The 18,444-nt window shown below is 34.7% G+C and overlaps 1 protein-coding gene across 6 annotated transcripts in view; it reads right to left on the bottom strand.

Annotated features, from left to right (window-relative positions):
• Positions 1 to 374: 374 nt before the first annotated feature.
• The window catches only part of SPO11 (SPO11 initiator of meiotic double strand breaks), a 331,434-nt gene continuing 313,364 nt past the window's right edge, over positions 375 to 18,444 (bottom strand). For 2 of the 6 annotated variants that reach the window (XM_080558213.1, XM_080558215.1), the window contains 12 exons: positions 12,878 to 12,991; positions 10,106 to 10,194; positions 9,420 to 9,486; positions 9,085 to 9,193; positions 8,433 to 8,519; positions 7,058 to 7,094; positions 6,726 to 6,835; positions 6,136 to 6,235; positions 3,512 to 3,549; positions 1,805 to 1,881; positions 1,493 to 1,604; positions 375 to 860 (listed from right to left, as the gene is read on the bottom strand). In XM_080558213.1, coding sequence (XP_080414339.1) covers positions 741 to 860; positions 1,493 to 1,604; positions 1,805 to 1,881; positions 3,512 to 3,549; positions 6,136 to 6,235; positions 6,726 to 6,835; positions 7,058 to 7,094; positions 8,433 to 8,519; positions 9,085 to 9,193; positions 9,420 to 9,486; positions 10,106 to 10,194; positions 12,878 to 12,991 — 1,060 coding nt within the window. In that variant the 3' untranslated portion in view covers positions 375 to 740. Of the gene's footprint in view, positions 861 to 1,492; positions 1,605 to 1,804; positions 1,882 to 3,511; positions 3,550 to 6,135; positions 6,236 to 6,725; positions 6,836 to 7,057; positions 7,095 to 8,432; positions 8,520 to 9,084; positions 9,194 to 9,419; positions 9,487 to 10,105; positions 10,195 to 12,877; positions 13,531 to 18,444 lie in introns of those variants that run through there. The other 4 variants (XM_080558212.1, XR_013940043.1, XM_080558214.1 and 1 more) reach the window with 4 other exon arrangements.

Here is an 18,444-nt window from a genome sequence, read left to right on the forward strand (position 1 = left end):
ATCAGTTTTAGAAATATTTTCTATGTACTCAATTTGGTTTCTTCATGTAAAATATATTATACGCTTTAATCACTGCAGTTTCCGGCTTCTTTTTACTGTTTTAGGGTCAACTTAAAAAAAAAAAAGACAAACATGATTTTGTTATGATGTGCATCATTAACAGGATTGTTTATTAAATTCTTAATCAGTAACATCTGCTTGCTTACTTGTTCATTGAAAACAAATAGCAGTTTGGTTGCTGGAACATTTATAGCTGCTTGAGATATGCTGTAATGAAGAACTATCTCTGACTTTTAGGTCTGAGTTTACAGTGAACACAAAATACCACAGCGCTGTACTTAAAATTATTTCCAGAAGGAGACATTTACAAAAAATTGTTAACAAAGCCTTTTACTCTTCAAAAATTAAAAGGACTGTACAGCATCAATTTCTGCTTTAACAGAAGGCAAAATAATTCCTCGATACAATTTTAACAGGCAGGTATAATTTAATATTCTCTAGCTAGGAAGAACATACTTCAGTATCCTGTTATGTATGTACCACTGCATTTGAAATCATTAGTGCAGAAGGCACAGAGTGGAACAAACAATATTCTGTAAAAGAGTTGTAATTTCTTTTATAGTTTGAAAGAGAAAGAATAGGTAAGCATAATCTAGCATAATCTATCTGTAGTGATAAACTGAACAAGAAGTGGTCAAGAAAGTATTATCATGAAAAACAGTTAATTGGCAAACAAGCATTCATAACCATCCACCAAATTGCAATTTGTTTGGTAAATAGACTCTGGAAAGGTAATCTGATGAAAGAGACGTTAAAGCTTGAATTTCAGCCTTCATTTTAGATGCTGCCATAATTTCCAGCTAAAAAAAGAACAAAATTTGTGATGCTGTAACCACCTCATCTTATTATTTAAATAAGAATTACACTTGTTGGATGTGCATATAGAGCTGTAAAGTTAGTATTACTGTAAATGGTGCTGCAAAATCCCTGTCACTGAGCTGAGATTATTTATGTTCATGTGTGTACCTCACAGTAACACAAATAACTTATAAGGTGAGTATAAACAGCAGGAGAAGGTACACAATACCTTTTCTTCCTTTCTAACCATTTCACACAATAGATGATTTAAAAGTTACAGGCAAGATCAGAGGACAAGTACAGAATAAGAAACTGTTTTGTGTTCCCCTATTTCTAAGTATGTAATATATTCTACAATATTTAGGAAAACAGTAAAATCCCATGTACAGCTTATGATCATCAGATGACTAATAGCAGGAAGGCTAAAAAAGCTGCCAGTCCTGGCCTGTGAACCATTGAGCCCCAGTGATTCAGAGAGACAGTGAACATGAACTTATCAATCTTGCTGCCTTTTCGTGCTGCAAAACTTTTCTGCTATACTAAGAGTTTATAAAAATAAAGAGAAACAGGATTGCAGATGACAGGATTTGTTTTGTGGGGAGTAAGAAACAAGAAACATTAGGTTTATACATGCCTCTTTCTTCCACATTGGCTGACAAGCAATGTAAGGTCTCTTTTGTATACTTGCTAACTTATTTTGATCTTGCTTTGTAAGTGGAATCAGGACATCTTTGCATATATTTAATCTGAAAAGTAAATAAAGTTGTTAAATTTTCTTATGTATTTCAGAAATACTGATTCCAACTTACTTCTTTATAATAAGCCAAAAATAATGTATGAAAACAATAATGGATGTCAGTTGTTTGTTTGTGCATTAAGTCAGATTGTATTTACTATCTATGAAATAGAAGAAGAATACTTCTGTTTCTTTTGGATAATAACTAACCTCTTCAGATCAGATGGAAGGAGACCAAGCCACTTTACAGATGGAACAGTGAGATGATGGGCCTCAAAAGACATTGACTGAAATAAGAAGAATCAACTACAACATTCAGTGACTTTTAGTTTAAATCATTTGAAATATATGCCTTCCTAGATAACAGATTTTATTACAGAGGTGGTTAGTGTTGTATTATTATTATTATTATTATTATTATTATTATTATTATCAGAATGCTACATGAGAAAATGGTGCAACTAGAGTTTACCATATCCCTTTACTGAAAACAGATTCTCCTTTAAGGCTTGCATTCTTCAGCCACAAGAGATTCTAGTCTGAATAGGTTTTGATTTTTGTTTGTTTGTTTTTCACAGTCAGTATGAGTCTCACAAACAAAACTGAAGCCAGGAGAAGCAATGACAATTACAACTGGAAATTTCTGATATTTTCTGCTGGAAAGTATTACATTATATAAAAATAGCCCAAACATAAGGGCACCTGACCTGGTATCATGGCTACAGTAAATATCTAGGGGAAAAGTGTAAAAACAAATACACAATAAATGATACTTCTCAGAATGCTCTTCCTGCTCCCAGCAGTTTGTGACTCCAACTTTCTGGGCCAGAATTGGTGGTATAGTATTTAGTAGTGTTTGATTTTGTCTGATTGCTTTTAGAGTCCATGAAAACTTCTGAAACCTATAGCACACTACAGCAAAGTGGATCTGATGATTTTAGAGGTCTTCTCCAACCTAAATGATTCTGTGATTTAAATTACATGTTGTGCAAAGGAAAACTTCCACTGTTGGTAATGGCATTGGCATATTTGAGTTTCAGTTTGATACATGTGTTACTCTGTAATTGAACAAAATAAACTTTTAAAGGAACCTGAGGATTTAGTTTAATCCTGGAAGATGGCGTTCTATTAGTTTACATGCATTTCTAAGGCTAAAAGCCTGACAGGTCACCTGAAAACTTGGGAATTCTGGCTCCATGTATGTCCATGAGACATATGATATGACGTATATTTGACCTTGGTCATCATTGCCTGACAATTTTCTGAAGGGTTTTATGTGTTTTGTTTTGTGTGTGAGTTTTTATGTTTGTTTGTTTGTTTTTAACTTTGGATGTTTTCTCCATTGGTCTCCCAAACAGTTCACCCATCTGCTCCTGCTCTCTGCCCTCCCCTTAGTCTGCCTGCCTTTCATGTTGTCTTCTGTACCTCATCTTTTAGCAATGTATTACAATATGCGTTCTTATTCCCTTTGCTTCTTCCTCCATAATGTTCCACACTAAAACATGTATCCGTAACTTCTCACCCCAAAATAAAATCTTTACCAAGATAACAAGATTTTATGGAGAATCAAGCAGTTCACCCATCTCACGAGTTACGTTCTTTTCCTCCCTAGCCTTCATTTGTCTTCCAAAGCAGAAACAAAAGAAAATGAAGAACAATTTTCTATTTGGACTTCCTGAAAACTACCTGTACAGCAGGAAAAAACTGTGAAACGTAGTTAAATGAAACACCTGACATTATTATCCAGTTTCTTTTTGTTTCAGGAAGAAGCTGTTTTTGCAGTTACACAAGGCCTAAAAACTGTGTCTGTGCTGAAACAAAATGCTAAAGGTAGTAACTATTCTGACTCATCATACATTCAAGCTTCAAGGCAGGACTAAAAACTAATATATTTTGAAATGGAAAAATTGTACTCACCACAGATCCATATTTGTAGATGCACATTATTTCTACACCTAGGTTGGAGAATATGAAATATCAAATGTCTGTTTATCGCCATGCTTAAGAAGACTGCATTAAGAATACACTAAGAATACACTTTTATGGCATAACAGTTATGACATTATGATTAGTGAGGTTCTTTGTAGTTTACAATTATTTTTAGTGTATGTCAAAATAATCGGAATTTGATGTATCATCTATTCATTCATCTTTTTATAGTAAAATGTTTCACACTGTCCATGCATAGTCATTTCAGAAGCAAGGATAATCAGCTCTTATACACATTGTCCAACATCGGCCAGGAAAATTGTCTTCTTTTTTTTTTTTCATTAATCCTGTGTAATCCATATCTCTTAACACTATTGCTTTATAGCAAAATTATAGCAATTACTTCCTTAAAGTTCCTGATAAAAATCTCATGCACTTCAGCTTGGTCAAAATTTCAGTTACGAAATGTTAGAGAGCTTGAAAAAAAATAACAAAACCAACAACCCACCCAGCTGTGTATTCAGGCTTTGTTAAAACACTGCGTGTACTTTACTTATTTCATACTTAAAACATATTTTCCATTTAAGCAATTTCATTAATTGTCAGCAGCACAGACTTTGATATGCCTAAAGTCTTTAGTGTTTTATTGTTGTAAAGAACTGAACTTGCTTCAGTACAGAATGGTCTAGTGCTTATTTTCCTTTCATAAGCCCATTTTACACATTTTTTGTGAAATAAAACTATGCCTATCAGATTTATTTTCTGATTTGATAACTTATTTTTCTTTTTAAACAGAGCTACTCTGCTCAAATTTTCTGCAATAAAAACAAAAGAAAAAAAAATTACATTTACTAACATTTACCAGATATTTACCAACATTTACCAGATATTTGAATAGTGCAAATATGCATTAATTAATGCAGTTTTTTGATGCATGCTGAAGAGTACCACCAATTCTTGTTTTTAGCTTAAAATTCAGTTATTTATCTTGAACTACAGACACCAGAGACTGTGGTTTAAAGCATACCAGCTACGACTCTGTAAGTTTTTTCACCATCGCTGTTTTCTCCTTAAGTATTTCTTCACAACAAAGGGCTCAGTCAATATCCTAAACATCTCTAATTTTTAATTGGTTGAACCAAGAAATAATTTACATAAAGTTGCATTTCAAAGAGTATTTACAAAACCAAGTATATGCTATCAAGCTGTTCTGCGGTTGAATCATCAGAACAAGGTTTTGAAGCTTCTTTTACACAGCAACAACAACATATAACCTTCAGGAAGTCTGACCCTTCTTAATTTCCCCCCAGCATGGCCACAGAAAAATAAAAGCAAACAGTATTCCACGATATGTTCAGTCTGGTCATGTTGCCTCTCAGACAGCGGGAATGAAAGTGTGCAAAATAATCCAGATTTCATTCCACATTCCCACTTCTTACGGGGGAAAAAAAAATCTGCCACTGTGATAATTCTGATATGGCATGGAGAAAATTATAAACCATTTACTTTTCAGTAACAAAGGAAGTTCCAGATTAGTCTATATGTAGGATTTGCATTTTGGCTTTTGGGCAGATGATTCATACTGATAGCCTGTGGGCTATTTTTTGATACAGGTAAATTTTTGATTACAGATAAATTCTGCAAATTTTGTTAAGACTGACCATTGAGTATTCAGTTCGTGACTGTTCATGTTCTCAGTAGAAAACAAAAAAACAAACAACCCCACCCAAAACTATGAGATGTGAAATACTTCCAGTATGTACAATGCGGCAATATCCAGGTAACTATTTTGAGATGAGTCCTCATACCTTTAGCTTTATACTCTCATTTGCAAGCACAGCCTTCATTTTAGGATTAATTTTGTTCCTGCTGGCATCCCACTAGTAGTTTCTAGATTTCACTGCATAAACTATTGACATCATGAGTGCTGAATTATTAATATAAGAGTATATAAACTACTTTAAAAATCAATAAAATACTCACTTTGCTCAAAAATACAATTTTCTTAATATCTGTCTACCCTATGAATAATAACATTTCCAAAAATTCTGTTTTATACCAAACCGAGCAAAGTTTACAGAAGTTCCTGGTATTTCTTTTGGTTTTACAAAAGGAGCAGTTTAGCCAACTGCTAGAACTCCTATTAGAGCTACATTTTCAAAGGTATTTAGCTAGGACCTCCTGAGACTTTAAATAGCAGTCAGGTGCATAACTCTTATTAAAATCAGTGGAATTGTGCAATGGGTCATAAAATTCCATTATACTAATTCTCATTTTTAGGCCCACAGGTACTGTGAAAATCTAGCTCTAATATGACCTACAAATTGTATAAAAAATATTTTTCTTTTTTAGGTACAAGGTAAGATTTTATTAAGACCTCAGAGCACAGCAAATCATCACAGATAGTAAGAGTACATTGAGTGGGGATCAGGCCAGTACTGATGTCTCCGTTAAACTTCTGCACTCCTAGACATATTCTGCATAAATCAGAAACTTTCTGATTGTATTGGATTGTCCACTCTATGCCATAAGTACCTTCCCATAAAAGTGAGAAATTAGATTCTAAACAAATTTTGCTTTCTTTTTATGTTATTGAACCTCTACAGATTTACCATGTGGATCGGCATCCATAAGGGTGAAAACAGGAATTCGAAATGTATCCCACAGCTTTCTGACCAAAAGTCGTGTATTCAAATCTGGTATGCCTCTTCCCTAAGGAAATAAAATAAAGCAGACAGTTTTAAATTAATTAAAACAACGTCTGGCTACATATGTGTTTACATTTGCCATTTAAAACAAGCAAACAAAATGCTTGCAGGAATATTTTTCCAGCAGTTATCTCACAGGGAAAATGGTATACTCTTATTTTGTCTCTGTGGGAAGGGAAGAAGGAACAGGGGTTTGGGAGCAGCACTGCAGATGTCCTGGATTATAGGCCCTGTAGAAGTATCATACATTCCTCTGTGTAAGGCCCAGGAGCTGGCACACAGATGTACTCCAGTATCTGTATAAGCTGGCATAAAAAGAAAAAGGCCACTTGTTTCTTCTCAAAAATACTTAAGGCACTAAAGAAACAATATAAAACAAGTTCTTGATATGACTGACTATAACTGGTAGCTGATACATACATAGATGTCTGCATAGTATAAAGTCTTCTCGATTCTTATGTCTAACACGATGATATGAAATGTAAGTTGCATACCGTAATCATTATACATGGGGACAATTTAATGCAGAAGTCATCATCCAGGAGTCTCTGAAAAGTTGCATCTTTTTCTACGATTAATATAAATTTGGCATGTGAGTTTAAATCTTTTATGTTAAGGCTACCTGCATGTAAAATGATCCATCGCACCAATTAATTCAAAGTGAATGCTCTAAAATACGTACTCTGGAGCCAAAAGCAGTGTTCGTGACTCAATTTCAGAGCCAAAAAGCAGAGAAAAAATTACCAGAACATTGTTTAACTTGGAAAATTCTTTGTTTTTACTTTATTTTTTCAGTCTACAATGAGAGTTTTAGCTCAAAGGATACTTTTAATTCCTTGAACATTAGATGGCACAGTGACTGCCTAAAACAACAAAAATGAAATTAATCATTTATAATAGAGTAACCGATACATTTTAAAATAACAATATTAGGTAATGAAGGACACAATTACATCCTAAAACAACCATTCATCTTCTTATATACAAGATTGATCTTGATGTTTTCACTGCTTTATAAGCACATTCAACCATTTATATCCTGTTCTATCGTATGGTCGTATAGAAGTCCTCCTGTTATAACAAGATGCTTTTCAAAAGCACGTTTGTGCTACTGTCACAGAAGATAGTTCATCATATGGGCATTACAGAGATAACAATGTCCTGATTTATTTTGTATCTGTTTTAGCCAGAAGAAAAGTCATCTTGATGCGAAAATTGCAAATTTAATACAGGTTTAAAACATCTAGGCATTCTTTTTGGAAGACCATTTAATCTTTTCTTTTATTAACCTATAACCTGTTTTTATAACTATCTTGGAGCAACAGTATTAAGACACAGTAATGTTTACTTTACACCTCATATTAGGATTGGCTCAATCTGGCAAGCATATGGATGTGGAAAAGGAACTGGAGGAAGAACTTGGCAAAAAAGTATGTATATATTGAAGTGTGTGGTCTGCTTTTACTCCTGACTGCTAAATCACCTCCGGTGCCAGTGTGGAACAACTCAACAAATAAAACTATGAAGAGCGGTAGAAGAGTATTAACAACAGGGGTCTTTACGCTTTGCTTTAAGACAAAGTATAATAGGCAGCTAAGGTCACCTTTCCATTTTGAAATCACCAGCTTAGGCTTACAATGAATAGATTTTCCAGGAAGTCATGACAACAGTCGGCAAGTCTGAGTTCTGCTCCTGCTTTCATAATCTGCTCATCTATGGGAAATCTTTTAGGACCAGATTAGTTGATTCTCATCTCCTCAAAACACTTCTGGCTCTTGACTACTTATCAAACTGTGGATATAGACTTCTCTTTAGCTCAGTACTGACTTTGATAACCTCTCCCTAAGTCCACACCATATATACAGACCCATCCTCTTTATATCTGTTCCCTTCTCCTTCACATACCCTAGACAGTGTCCACAGCTCTCACTCATGCTCTTTACCTAGCACACAGCGAGGCAGCCCACCAAACAGTTGAGCGACACTTATCATCTCCATGTTTTTGTTTTGTTTTATTTTGTTTTTTACTCAGATTGTAATGGTTCAATTTGCCACAAGCACAGGTCTGTATAATAAATGTATACAGCAACCTGAGCTACAAGAAGTGCAGTCCACAAAGGTAGATGATGATCTATGTAAGTTCCTTCCAACTGAAACTATTCTATTTATTCTAATTACCGTTATTGTTATATAATACATACTGTTGCACCACAGGTACAATTCACTTTTGTACCATCTTCCTCAGTATAACTTAAATTACCAGCAACAAAACCTTTAGTTGTAGACAGCTGAAAAAAAAAATAATAAGTTGTATACAGTAAATTGTAAGTTATATGCTTTTATTTTACTGCATTACACAGGCAAAACAACAAACTTCTGGGGGAAGAAAAAAAAGAAAAAGGAACAACAGAGTAAGCAGTTATCAACTAGGACCAACCTTTTACAAACCAAGGCAATATTATTATCATCTTGTATATAAAGGTGTATTTACAATAAATTATGTTAGCAACTGCCTTTATGGATACAAATGAATTCTTGTAAGCATGAAATAAAAGTAAATTCAAACCTTACACCTCCAACTCACCTGAAATTTTCACTTAAACCACAAGTTAGCAAATCATTCAAGTATAAACTGTGAAACAGATGTCTTGTAGTCTATGAATTTTCTCTGAAGAAAGGAACCTTTTGAGTGTTCAAAACCTAATAAGTTTTCATTTGCACAAATAACACTTTTTATTTTAACTACTTATTTCCTAACGATCACTTTTTTCTTGATATTTCAGCTTTCAGTATGACCTATATGATTTGGAAATAATGACAGAATCAAAACATTAATAATAATAAGCCACTTACTATATGTAGACTTCTCCGAGGTATCTTAAGCATACAAGAAATGTCATTGATTATATTGTCCACAACACTCTGGCTACCAAACAGTTGTGTATCTGAGTAATATATATCTCTATCAAGACAAAATATTTATTTGTAATTACAATACTGATAAAGCTGTCAGATTATGAGAACAGAGAATAACATTTTACTGAGGGCATGGATAATGAAATCAGTGTAAAGCATTTAACATACAGAAATCTGTTATCCTAAAGGTATACATCCTAGAGGCTGTTTGTTTTTCACAGTGGCATTCTTAAAATAAAACTTTATTTGAAATTATAAAAAGGCACTGTTACCTTTTAGTTGCATAAGTATTGCTCTGCACCATCTTGTAGATCATAGATAATATTTTGAGCATCAGAGCTGAAAAAATACACTTCAAAAATTTTAATTGTATCAATTTTCAGAAATGCACATACTATAATTTTTGTTTATATTGGCCCATATTTGTGTCTCATAACATAAAACACTGAAACATGAATACAATTAGTGCATGCATTGTAATATGCCATGAAAATACAGAGAGATTGTGCTAACAGACTCAATAATTTCTAGCATAATTAGAAAAAAATATGATGGAGTTAAGTTAGGGAATATATGCCTTGTTATCAAGGCCAAGAAATTAATTGACAGATTTAGAAAAATAAATTAGCTTATTGTCCATATTCCAAGATCACTTTACCAGTTAGCTTTTTGAAGAATGGTTATATTTTTATATGACAACCTTGTGTATATGCCTTCAGCTGATATTCAGTCAGGGAGGGTAGAAACTGTAAGATCTTTGTATTGATTTCACTGTCACACCATAATTTAATAGAGAAAAGCTGAAGGGCTGGTCATAATTGCAAGTTTTATTAGTCTTACACTCCTAAAGCACAAGACAAAAAAAAATATTTCTTTTACGAAGTTTCAAACTAAAATACAAGAAGAAAAAAAAAAAAGGTAAGAATTCTGATTTTGAACTTTTGTTTTTTTAACTTACCAAACTTTGGTGCTGATCTAGGGCAGTCACTTCTTATTTGTTTTGTAGTACAATACGGTATCATCTGTAGACCTACAGAATCTTTAAATCTGATACATTGCAAAATACAGTAAAACTGTAAACTTGAAGTGAGAATGTGTAAATTACTCTAAGATAATTCAGATGAAGACCCTTTTCCTAAAACCATATATGCTAGCTCTATTTTCAAACTCAGTACAGACTACTAACAAAAGAATACACAACACAGGAAAAAAATGTGATTCATTATTAGTACACAAGTCAAATTTCACACAGTAACTTTCTGATGTAGAATGTATGAGAAAGTGTAATTATTTAATATTACAATAATATGATCTGATTTATGCCCTTATTATCAAAATAATTAGATTTCATTTTTGGAATTTTTGGAAAGAAAAATGGGGGGCATCCTATTCTCTAAACAGTTCACTCATCTAAATGAGCTCCACCATTTAATTTTTAACCACTTCATACCTGAAGGTACACATTTCACCAAAAGAATCAATTGTTTTCTTAACAACAGCTCATTCTAGTGTCCTATTTTAATGGCTGTCCTCTCTATAATGCATTGTTTTTCATTTTAGGCTTCTGTACATGCTTTTAAAAAGTACCGATGGTAAAATGACCATTATTTTATACAAAGCCACATAACGTTTTTAAATTTTTCTTTGTCAAAGGTTTTGCTCCATGCATCCTTTGGGTGGCAGAACACACCACAGCGCTGTGTAAGGCACAGGAGCAGCAGACAGCGCAGTGTAGCATCTGCCTTTCTGCTTCAAAGCAACTTTCTTGCCTTTGTTCTGCAACATTGAAAACGTGTGTATGCCTTGTTCCCTACGCTGTAACTGCACCGAATGAAACTTTGCCCATTGCTCTGTTAGGGTAAATAAGGAACACTTCGTTTTAGAAACATTATACTCAAGAACCTGATCAGTTTGACTCCCGCAGATAACTCACAAAGAAAACCTTAACCTAACTGTATATCAGATACCCAGCAATTTTTCCTAGTACTGCATTTATCCCAACAGAACGGTTTTCTGTAAAGTCTTTCCACTCCAGGAAAACTGTATTTATCTATTTATTTTAACAGAAATTTGCTCAGCGGAAACCAATTGTACTGCTTTAGGCCTGGCATTCTCACCGATTGACCTCATTCTCAGGTAAATATCTCTCTGGGTATCTACAAATGTTTACAAGGCACATTTCAAACATGAAATAATTCTCTCATTTCTACAAGCTCCTGCCCCGCAGATTCCAGTTGTGCAGATTAGGAATGGAAATGCTGCCTAAATAAGGAAAAATATGCCCCACTAACTATATTTTCTGTCATTCCTATTACATTAGGGGGAGGGGTGTTTTTATTTTTATTTGCTTATTTATTTTTATTTTAATCTTCTCAGAAATCCTGTTGTATTAAACCAGTATGCACATCATTTTTCAATGGAATGAATATGTAAGTTTACATTTCTCCACCATAAATAATGTTTCAACTTTTTAAATTTGATTGATGTGTCTTATTTTTAACATACTGTGATGTTAACTTGTTTTAATACGAACATTTTTCCCCCTACGTGTTCTGATGGCAAATCACATCTCACATTTGTTTTTCTAGCCTGAAATGCCATTTTCTCCAAGACTGCCAAAAATTGCAAAGCTTTGTTAGAGTATTTTAATTTTACAGACATCTGAGTGAAACACTTTTTGTCAAGCTACCAGGGCAGAAATGACTAAATTCACAAGCATTTCAGTTAACTGATTACCTTCAGGCCCTTCAGGTTTTCTGACTGACAGAAATTTATTGTTCTCATTAAATGAGTATTTCACCGAAGTGTAATGCTTGGGAGGTTTGCTGTGCTTTTGCAATCTGAATGTTTGTAATGTGCCCACTTACAAGCACCTCTGCAATCTTATTGATCTAAATAACCTTTAACACACTGATGCCCAAAGCCATTACAAGACAAGAAATAGATTTTTTTCTTCCTCTATCCTTTTGCTTCCATATTATAGAAAGCAATTACTTTCTCAGTTTCAGGTATTTTCAATTGAAATGAGTGCCTTGGAAAAATACTGTTGCACAGGCAACTTCTACAACTCTGTGTTATAAAGGACAGATTGCTTTTCCTCTGATCCTGTGTGGGTAAGCTGGCATGAGATATGAAATTTAGACAACAATTCAGAAACTTGTTTTACTTTATTTGGCTAGTGATGGACTTGGAAAAGTATACGGACACAAAGACAAGGTAAGAGAACAGTATCTTCTCTGAAGAATACAAAGAGGATAAGTTTATCACTATCGTTTGAAAAAATAAGATACCATAAAGAAAAGCAGAGAAAAAGAAAACAGGAAGCACAAAAAGTTGATTGGAAAATGAAATTGCTAGCAATTGTTTCCAGCCTAAAAGAGATTTTTTTTAATCAAATACAACTTATCATTTCTGTTTTCTACTGCACCCAGAAAGTGAATGCATTTAGGTCCTCTTTCCTTTCTGACCCCTTTTAAACAAGTTTTACATTCACCTTTATGTTAGTGGTCTGCTGTTATTTGACTAAACGCACAAAACCTGTCTATGCAGATTGAGTACTAAGCATCACTTTTTATTTGCCCATTATTTTTTTTAAGAAGCCAAACTATTTATTAACTCTAATACTTACAGAACTACGTAAGATTAACTTTTCTAGACATTATACAAACAAATTTATATTCATGGCATTTATAATAATATAAGGCAGGACTTTAAAATATATAAAACTTACTCAATATTCCTCCAATCTGATCTCCTAGTTACTGTGAGAACAGGTGCTTTTTTTTTGGACAAGCTTTCAAGTACATCTTGAATAACATTTTCAATTGCTTCAAGAACTTCAGAACTGAAAGAAAGAAAATTAATGATACAATTCATATGATTAAATATAGTTCCACTTTGCATTTTGATCATCTGCCCTCATCCCTACAGAATCCATTTAATTCAAAACTGCTTTAAGAATATATTTGTTTCAAAAACATAGGGATCAAAAATGCTTGCTTTTGAATTTTCTTTTCCTTAGTTTCCCTAAAATATTGGATTTTCTATTTTAGATGCATAACTGAGAACACAATTAAAACTACATTTCTATTCAATCCTTAAACCATCAAATTTTTCAACAGATGAACTTTTAGACCAACTGGCTGCTTCATGACTAATGATTAATGTTTTACTTTAAATGATGTAATATTGGCTTTGGCTATGATTTGAGCTAAGTTGTTTTTAAATGCTGTAAATTTTTAAAATGTTCAACAGTACAAATACATCCTGTTGTACCATTGCACATTAACCTTTTGATCTGTTGCCATAAACAAACTGTTAAGGGTTTTAATTATACGAAGGCTTCATCTCAACAGATGCACTGTGAAAAGAATAAAATCTGTATCTTTCACCTGAAAAGACAAAGTAACCTTGCAAGCAGATCCCTTACATCAAAACTGCAGGCTGGTCTCAGTGTTATGACAGATGCTTTTTATTTTCATAAGGAATCTGATGCCAACATTTCAGCTGTCCTTAAAATTACAGCTGTACTATATTCCCTTGTAAATGTAAGTAGGAATTAAAAGAGTAGGAAAAAAATATTTTAGTTCAAAGATTTATCAGCAAAGTCCAATTTTGTTTTTAAGCAATATACTAAGAAAAGATGAGTCAATACCAGTGCAGACCACACTGAATGAATTATCCTGCTGTTACAAAATCAGCAAGAATAATTTTTAAACCTAGCTATGAGTCTCCTTAAAAAATAATGAGGTGTCATTAAAGCTCTCTTCTATCAGCTGAATATACTTCTTCCATTTTGTAGCTCAGCTTCCGCTTACTATTTGTTCACCAAAAAAAAAAAAAAAAAGAGAGAGAGAGAGAGAGAATCCAGTTTTAGCAGAACAATTTCTGGAAAATATTAACCTTTTCTTTTAAAACATTATTCATAGTAGTATCTGCATATTAAATGAAACTACTAGTATTACTAACATTTTTGCCCAATAAGATTACATTTTTCAATGAACACAATGAAAGATATTTTTCTGTATTCAGATGAATAATCGCAAACACAGAGAGACAAGACACCCTGACTCTCAGACTCATGGTCTGTTCCTTCATCTTCAAATCCTACATATTACTGCTATATCCAAAATAGACATTCTATTAAGTGGAGAGGAAATGGTCTGCTGGTCAGCAAAACTGACTACAGTACAGGTCAACTTAACAAAAATTAGAGTTAAGGATAACAAAAATATGTAGAGGGAGATGGCTGAAAGGATAGGCTGCTAGGAAACCTAAACCATGCCATTGATTTGATACTCATAAGTATCTTATTTATTCATTCCATTCACTGTAACTGTCTTAAAATTCCATAGACATTTCAAAGTTCACTACAGGATTTGAAAGTTGAGTTTGCTGTTCCCATCAAAGTTTCCTCATTTCTTGGCCAACAGAAGCTGTAAATGTGACAAAGTAGGAAGAGGACAGCAATTTTCTTTGTACCCCTTGCTGATATTTCATCTCCTTTTGCAGAGATTAATTGAATTTTAATAAGCGAACACGCAATACCAGCCAAGTATGCCTACTTAAAATACACTCTGGTTTAGTTAATGGTGAAATCTGAGCTGAGAAGGGCAGGCCCTGTGTATCTCATAGGGTTTCTCTGCTCATTTCTCACAGGTTGCAGCATGAATAGATACTAGTTTCTGTATAGCAGAGGAAACCAACTTCAACATTAAGAGCATAAATGACTGATTTTATAGTACCTGTAGTGAGCAAGCATAATAAAAATACACAAGAGAAACAGTTACAAATAAAAATCTGCAATGTAATAAACCAATACACTCCAAAATCCAGAACTGTAAATGGCTAGAACCATTTCCCATACCCTGCCACAAAGACCAAGAACTGTCCAAGTCATTTTATTATTATTGTCATCCTTTTGCTCTTAAAATACTTCTAAGATGTTCCCTGTCTCTTTTAGCCTCAGGGGCTGACACTGTGCATGGGAGCAGTCTTTTTTTTTTTGTTAGTGACATTCAATGTGTTTGTTTTGTCATTATTTTCGGCATTTCCATCTGTACCTACAGACTTTTTGAGAAGTCTGAGGAAACAGAGATGCTGCTTGCACAGCACGAAAGCTGCTTCTCCCTGGTGTTTTTGTGGTGGGGTGTGTTTTTCACTTTCGCACAAGCACTACCAACTTAACTACCACCACAGAAAGTTAGCACGAGTGCTGCTTCTCACAACTTTTACCTAGGGACATGGCTCCTATGAGCAGACACGCTTGTTTCCCCGAGGCCAGCCTCGTCCCCCGCTGGCGCCGCAGAGGAGCACACACCGTGGTCCTCCATGGCACCTGGCGCAGACCAGCCCAACCTCCCCGGGAGGGATGAAGCCATTTTAGAGAAGGGACCAAGGAGACCGACAGATTAGAAAAGTCTATTCTGGCCACTGGACCTAAAACTCATTCTTTGAGGTCAAATTGAAGGGCCAGCTGGTCAGGAAAAGCAGAGCGTCACAGTAGAAGCTAGTCAAAAACCAACTCTTCCTGGCCAACCGAGGCCTTTTCCCGCCCTTGTTAAGGGCCGGGAGCGGCCGCGCCCGCCTGCGCTGACGAGAGACTATTCCCGCCCTTCCTGGCTGACCAATGGCTTTTCCCGCCCTTCCCGACCGACCAATGTCCTTTCCCGCTCTTTCTGACAGACAGCAGCTGGCCCCGCCCTTCCTAACGGCTGGGGTCCTTTTCCCGCCCTTCCTGACTGACCGCCACAGCCTGAACCCCAAAATGGCGCTGGGGCCGCTGCGTGGGGCAGGTGTCTAAGCACAACATCTGTAGCACCCAAATGTTTGAGGCCGTTGGGATAAATCTGGTCAGACTGGCCAGAAAGTGGCTGAATGGCTCATCGATACTTTTCTTGTCCTTTCTGGAAAAAAAAAGTGTTTTTTTTTTTTTTTTTCTTCCCTCAGTATCAAATGTCTCTTCCTGATTGTTCTCATTAGCTGGAAGAAGTCTGGAAAAGCCGAAAGTCCCAATACCAAGCCGAAAAAATCAGTTCCCTTCCTCTAAATGGAATTCGACTTCTAATGAGGTTAAATATTTAGTATTATTTTTATAATTTGCCTCCAGCATTTAGAAGATTTAGAATAGACTTGGGATATATTTTCATATTTTTTTTTAATACACTGTTATAAACTTGTGTTCAGAACAAACAGCCTGAAATTCTAAGTGTTGTGAATCACTGGCTTCTGAGGAAGTCAAGATTTAAGACAAAAGTTGTTGAATGTCCTAAGACTTTTGGCCGAACAAGGACATTTCTGATTCATGTGGAGTCCTCAGCCAGAGGGCATCATTTTAAAATTGACAATACAAAGCGAGAGATAAACTGTGAATTTGAAAAGAAACCCCACATGTGATTATTATCTTGGTGCACTTCATGCCAGTTTTCTTTCGGTGTTTGCCTACAAAAATTCTACTCTCTTTCTCATCAGAAATTTTTGTAGGCATTGTTTAAAGTTTAAAGAGAAAACACAGTACTTCTTGGGAGACCTGAGGGTCCAAGGCGTGCACCAGTGCGAGGCCAGCTCCCATCCGATGGCCGAAGCCTACAGCCTTACCTTCGCAGTTCTTTTACGCCAAAGACTGTTCTCAACTCCTAACTATGTCATAGCAACTGACTGCCTGAAAGCAGTCATTCTGAGTATTAGCAGTAACTTAGGAGTTAAACATCTTAAAGACTTGTTCTTTCCAGAGGAAATCTTAATAAGCCCGCCACTGATAGCATTGTCTTTTACCCACAGCAGTCAGTAACGCTGGAAGCTGTGCTGTATCTGCCTCACCAACAGCACTTCTAAAGGTGTGATGCTTCGGCCTGTTGTTAGCAAGTTAGATGACATAGTACATAAAATGCTGAAGATGGCATGTTTCTCCTTCTGTTCCATTTCTTCTCTGGTACTGACAAGAGTAAGCAGTCCAACTCCAGCCTGAGTAGGTAATTAAAAAAATTATGCATTGATTTATTTGAGGAAAGCCTCAGGCTATGTAGATACGAATACAAGGTGCTTCAATTAACAGAGGCAAGCAAAAGAAAGGGGAATTAATAAATTGAATTTTTCATTTCTTTCATGTTAGATCTTTGGCCTTTAGGTACCTTGAGATCACTCCGGAAATATTTGTGTAAAAACTCTGTAGCTCTTTCCAACAATTCAACATCAAAATCAGATTTTTGTTTGATATAGGACTGACAACATTATATCCTGCCCCTAGCAACAGTTTGCAAACAAAACTAGATATATCAACTTGAGAGAAACTAATTTAATGCCTTTCCCCTTTTTCAAAGCAGCAAACAGCAACTGGAAAAAAGCAGGACCAAAATTCTCAATGCTTATGCCAGAATTAACAAAGGAGAGAATAAAAAATATACAAATATATACATATACAAGCATATACATAAATATATATACATTTTTATATATGTATTAGTAAACACATAAACTAGTATCAAGAATATGACCAGTGTATGAACAACAATCAGTAAATGAAGTAGCAGGTTCATTTACTAAAGACCTCTTTATTTATTTATTTCTCCTTTAAAAACTCTGCTTTATTTTTTAAAAATGCTTTTCAATTGTAAATACTGACTGCTGTTTTATGTGAATTAGAGGGAGAATGACTAGGAAAACAAATACTAAAACATTATTAAATGTTAAGATGGAAAGAAAAATGTGAAAAAGCAGTACAATGAATGCAGTTTCAACTGCGTTGTCTTGCTCCTACAAAGATGTGCAGTAGAGGGCACCACAGATGGCATACAGAAGATTACTACATGGAAGCTGTTAAATCCTGCACTATAATTTCACATCTTTGATAAAACAGATATTATAAGTAATGAAACACTTTCAGATTTGTTTTAAAAGACAGACTATTACCAATAATCCCCTTAGGATTGCCTCCTGTTATAAATGTATGCTCTTATCAGAATACTTTTGAAAAAACCTGTGTTGTGAAATTGTATGAGATGTCTAATGCCAATTTCTAAGTATGTTCTTTAACTGTTGAAGAGGAGCCTATCTGGATCAAAAGCTGTTGTAATCATTACATAGTACATAATAAAAGAGCTATATAGTACAAAAATGTGCATTTATTTAGTGCCAACTTATTAAATTGCTTGATTCTGACATTTTATATACAAAGCACTGCATCAGCAGAACAAATATTATATAAAATATATAGTATGCTATTTCCTTTTCTTCACAGCATGCCTTATCAAAAGATTTTTCCTCTTTTCATGTGTAGTTCATCTCTTACATTAAGTTTAC

Source organism: Anser brachyrhynchus (genome assembly GCF_964034855.1).
Source record: "Anser brachyrhynchus genome assembly, chromosome: 16".
In the NCBI taxonomy this organism is placed as follows: Eukaryota; Metazoa; Chordata; class Aves; order Anseriformes; family Anatidae; genus Anser; species Anser brachyrhynchus.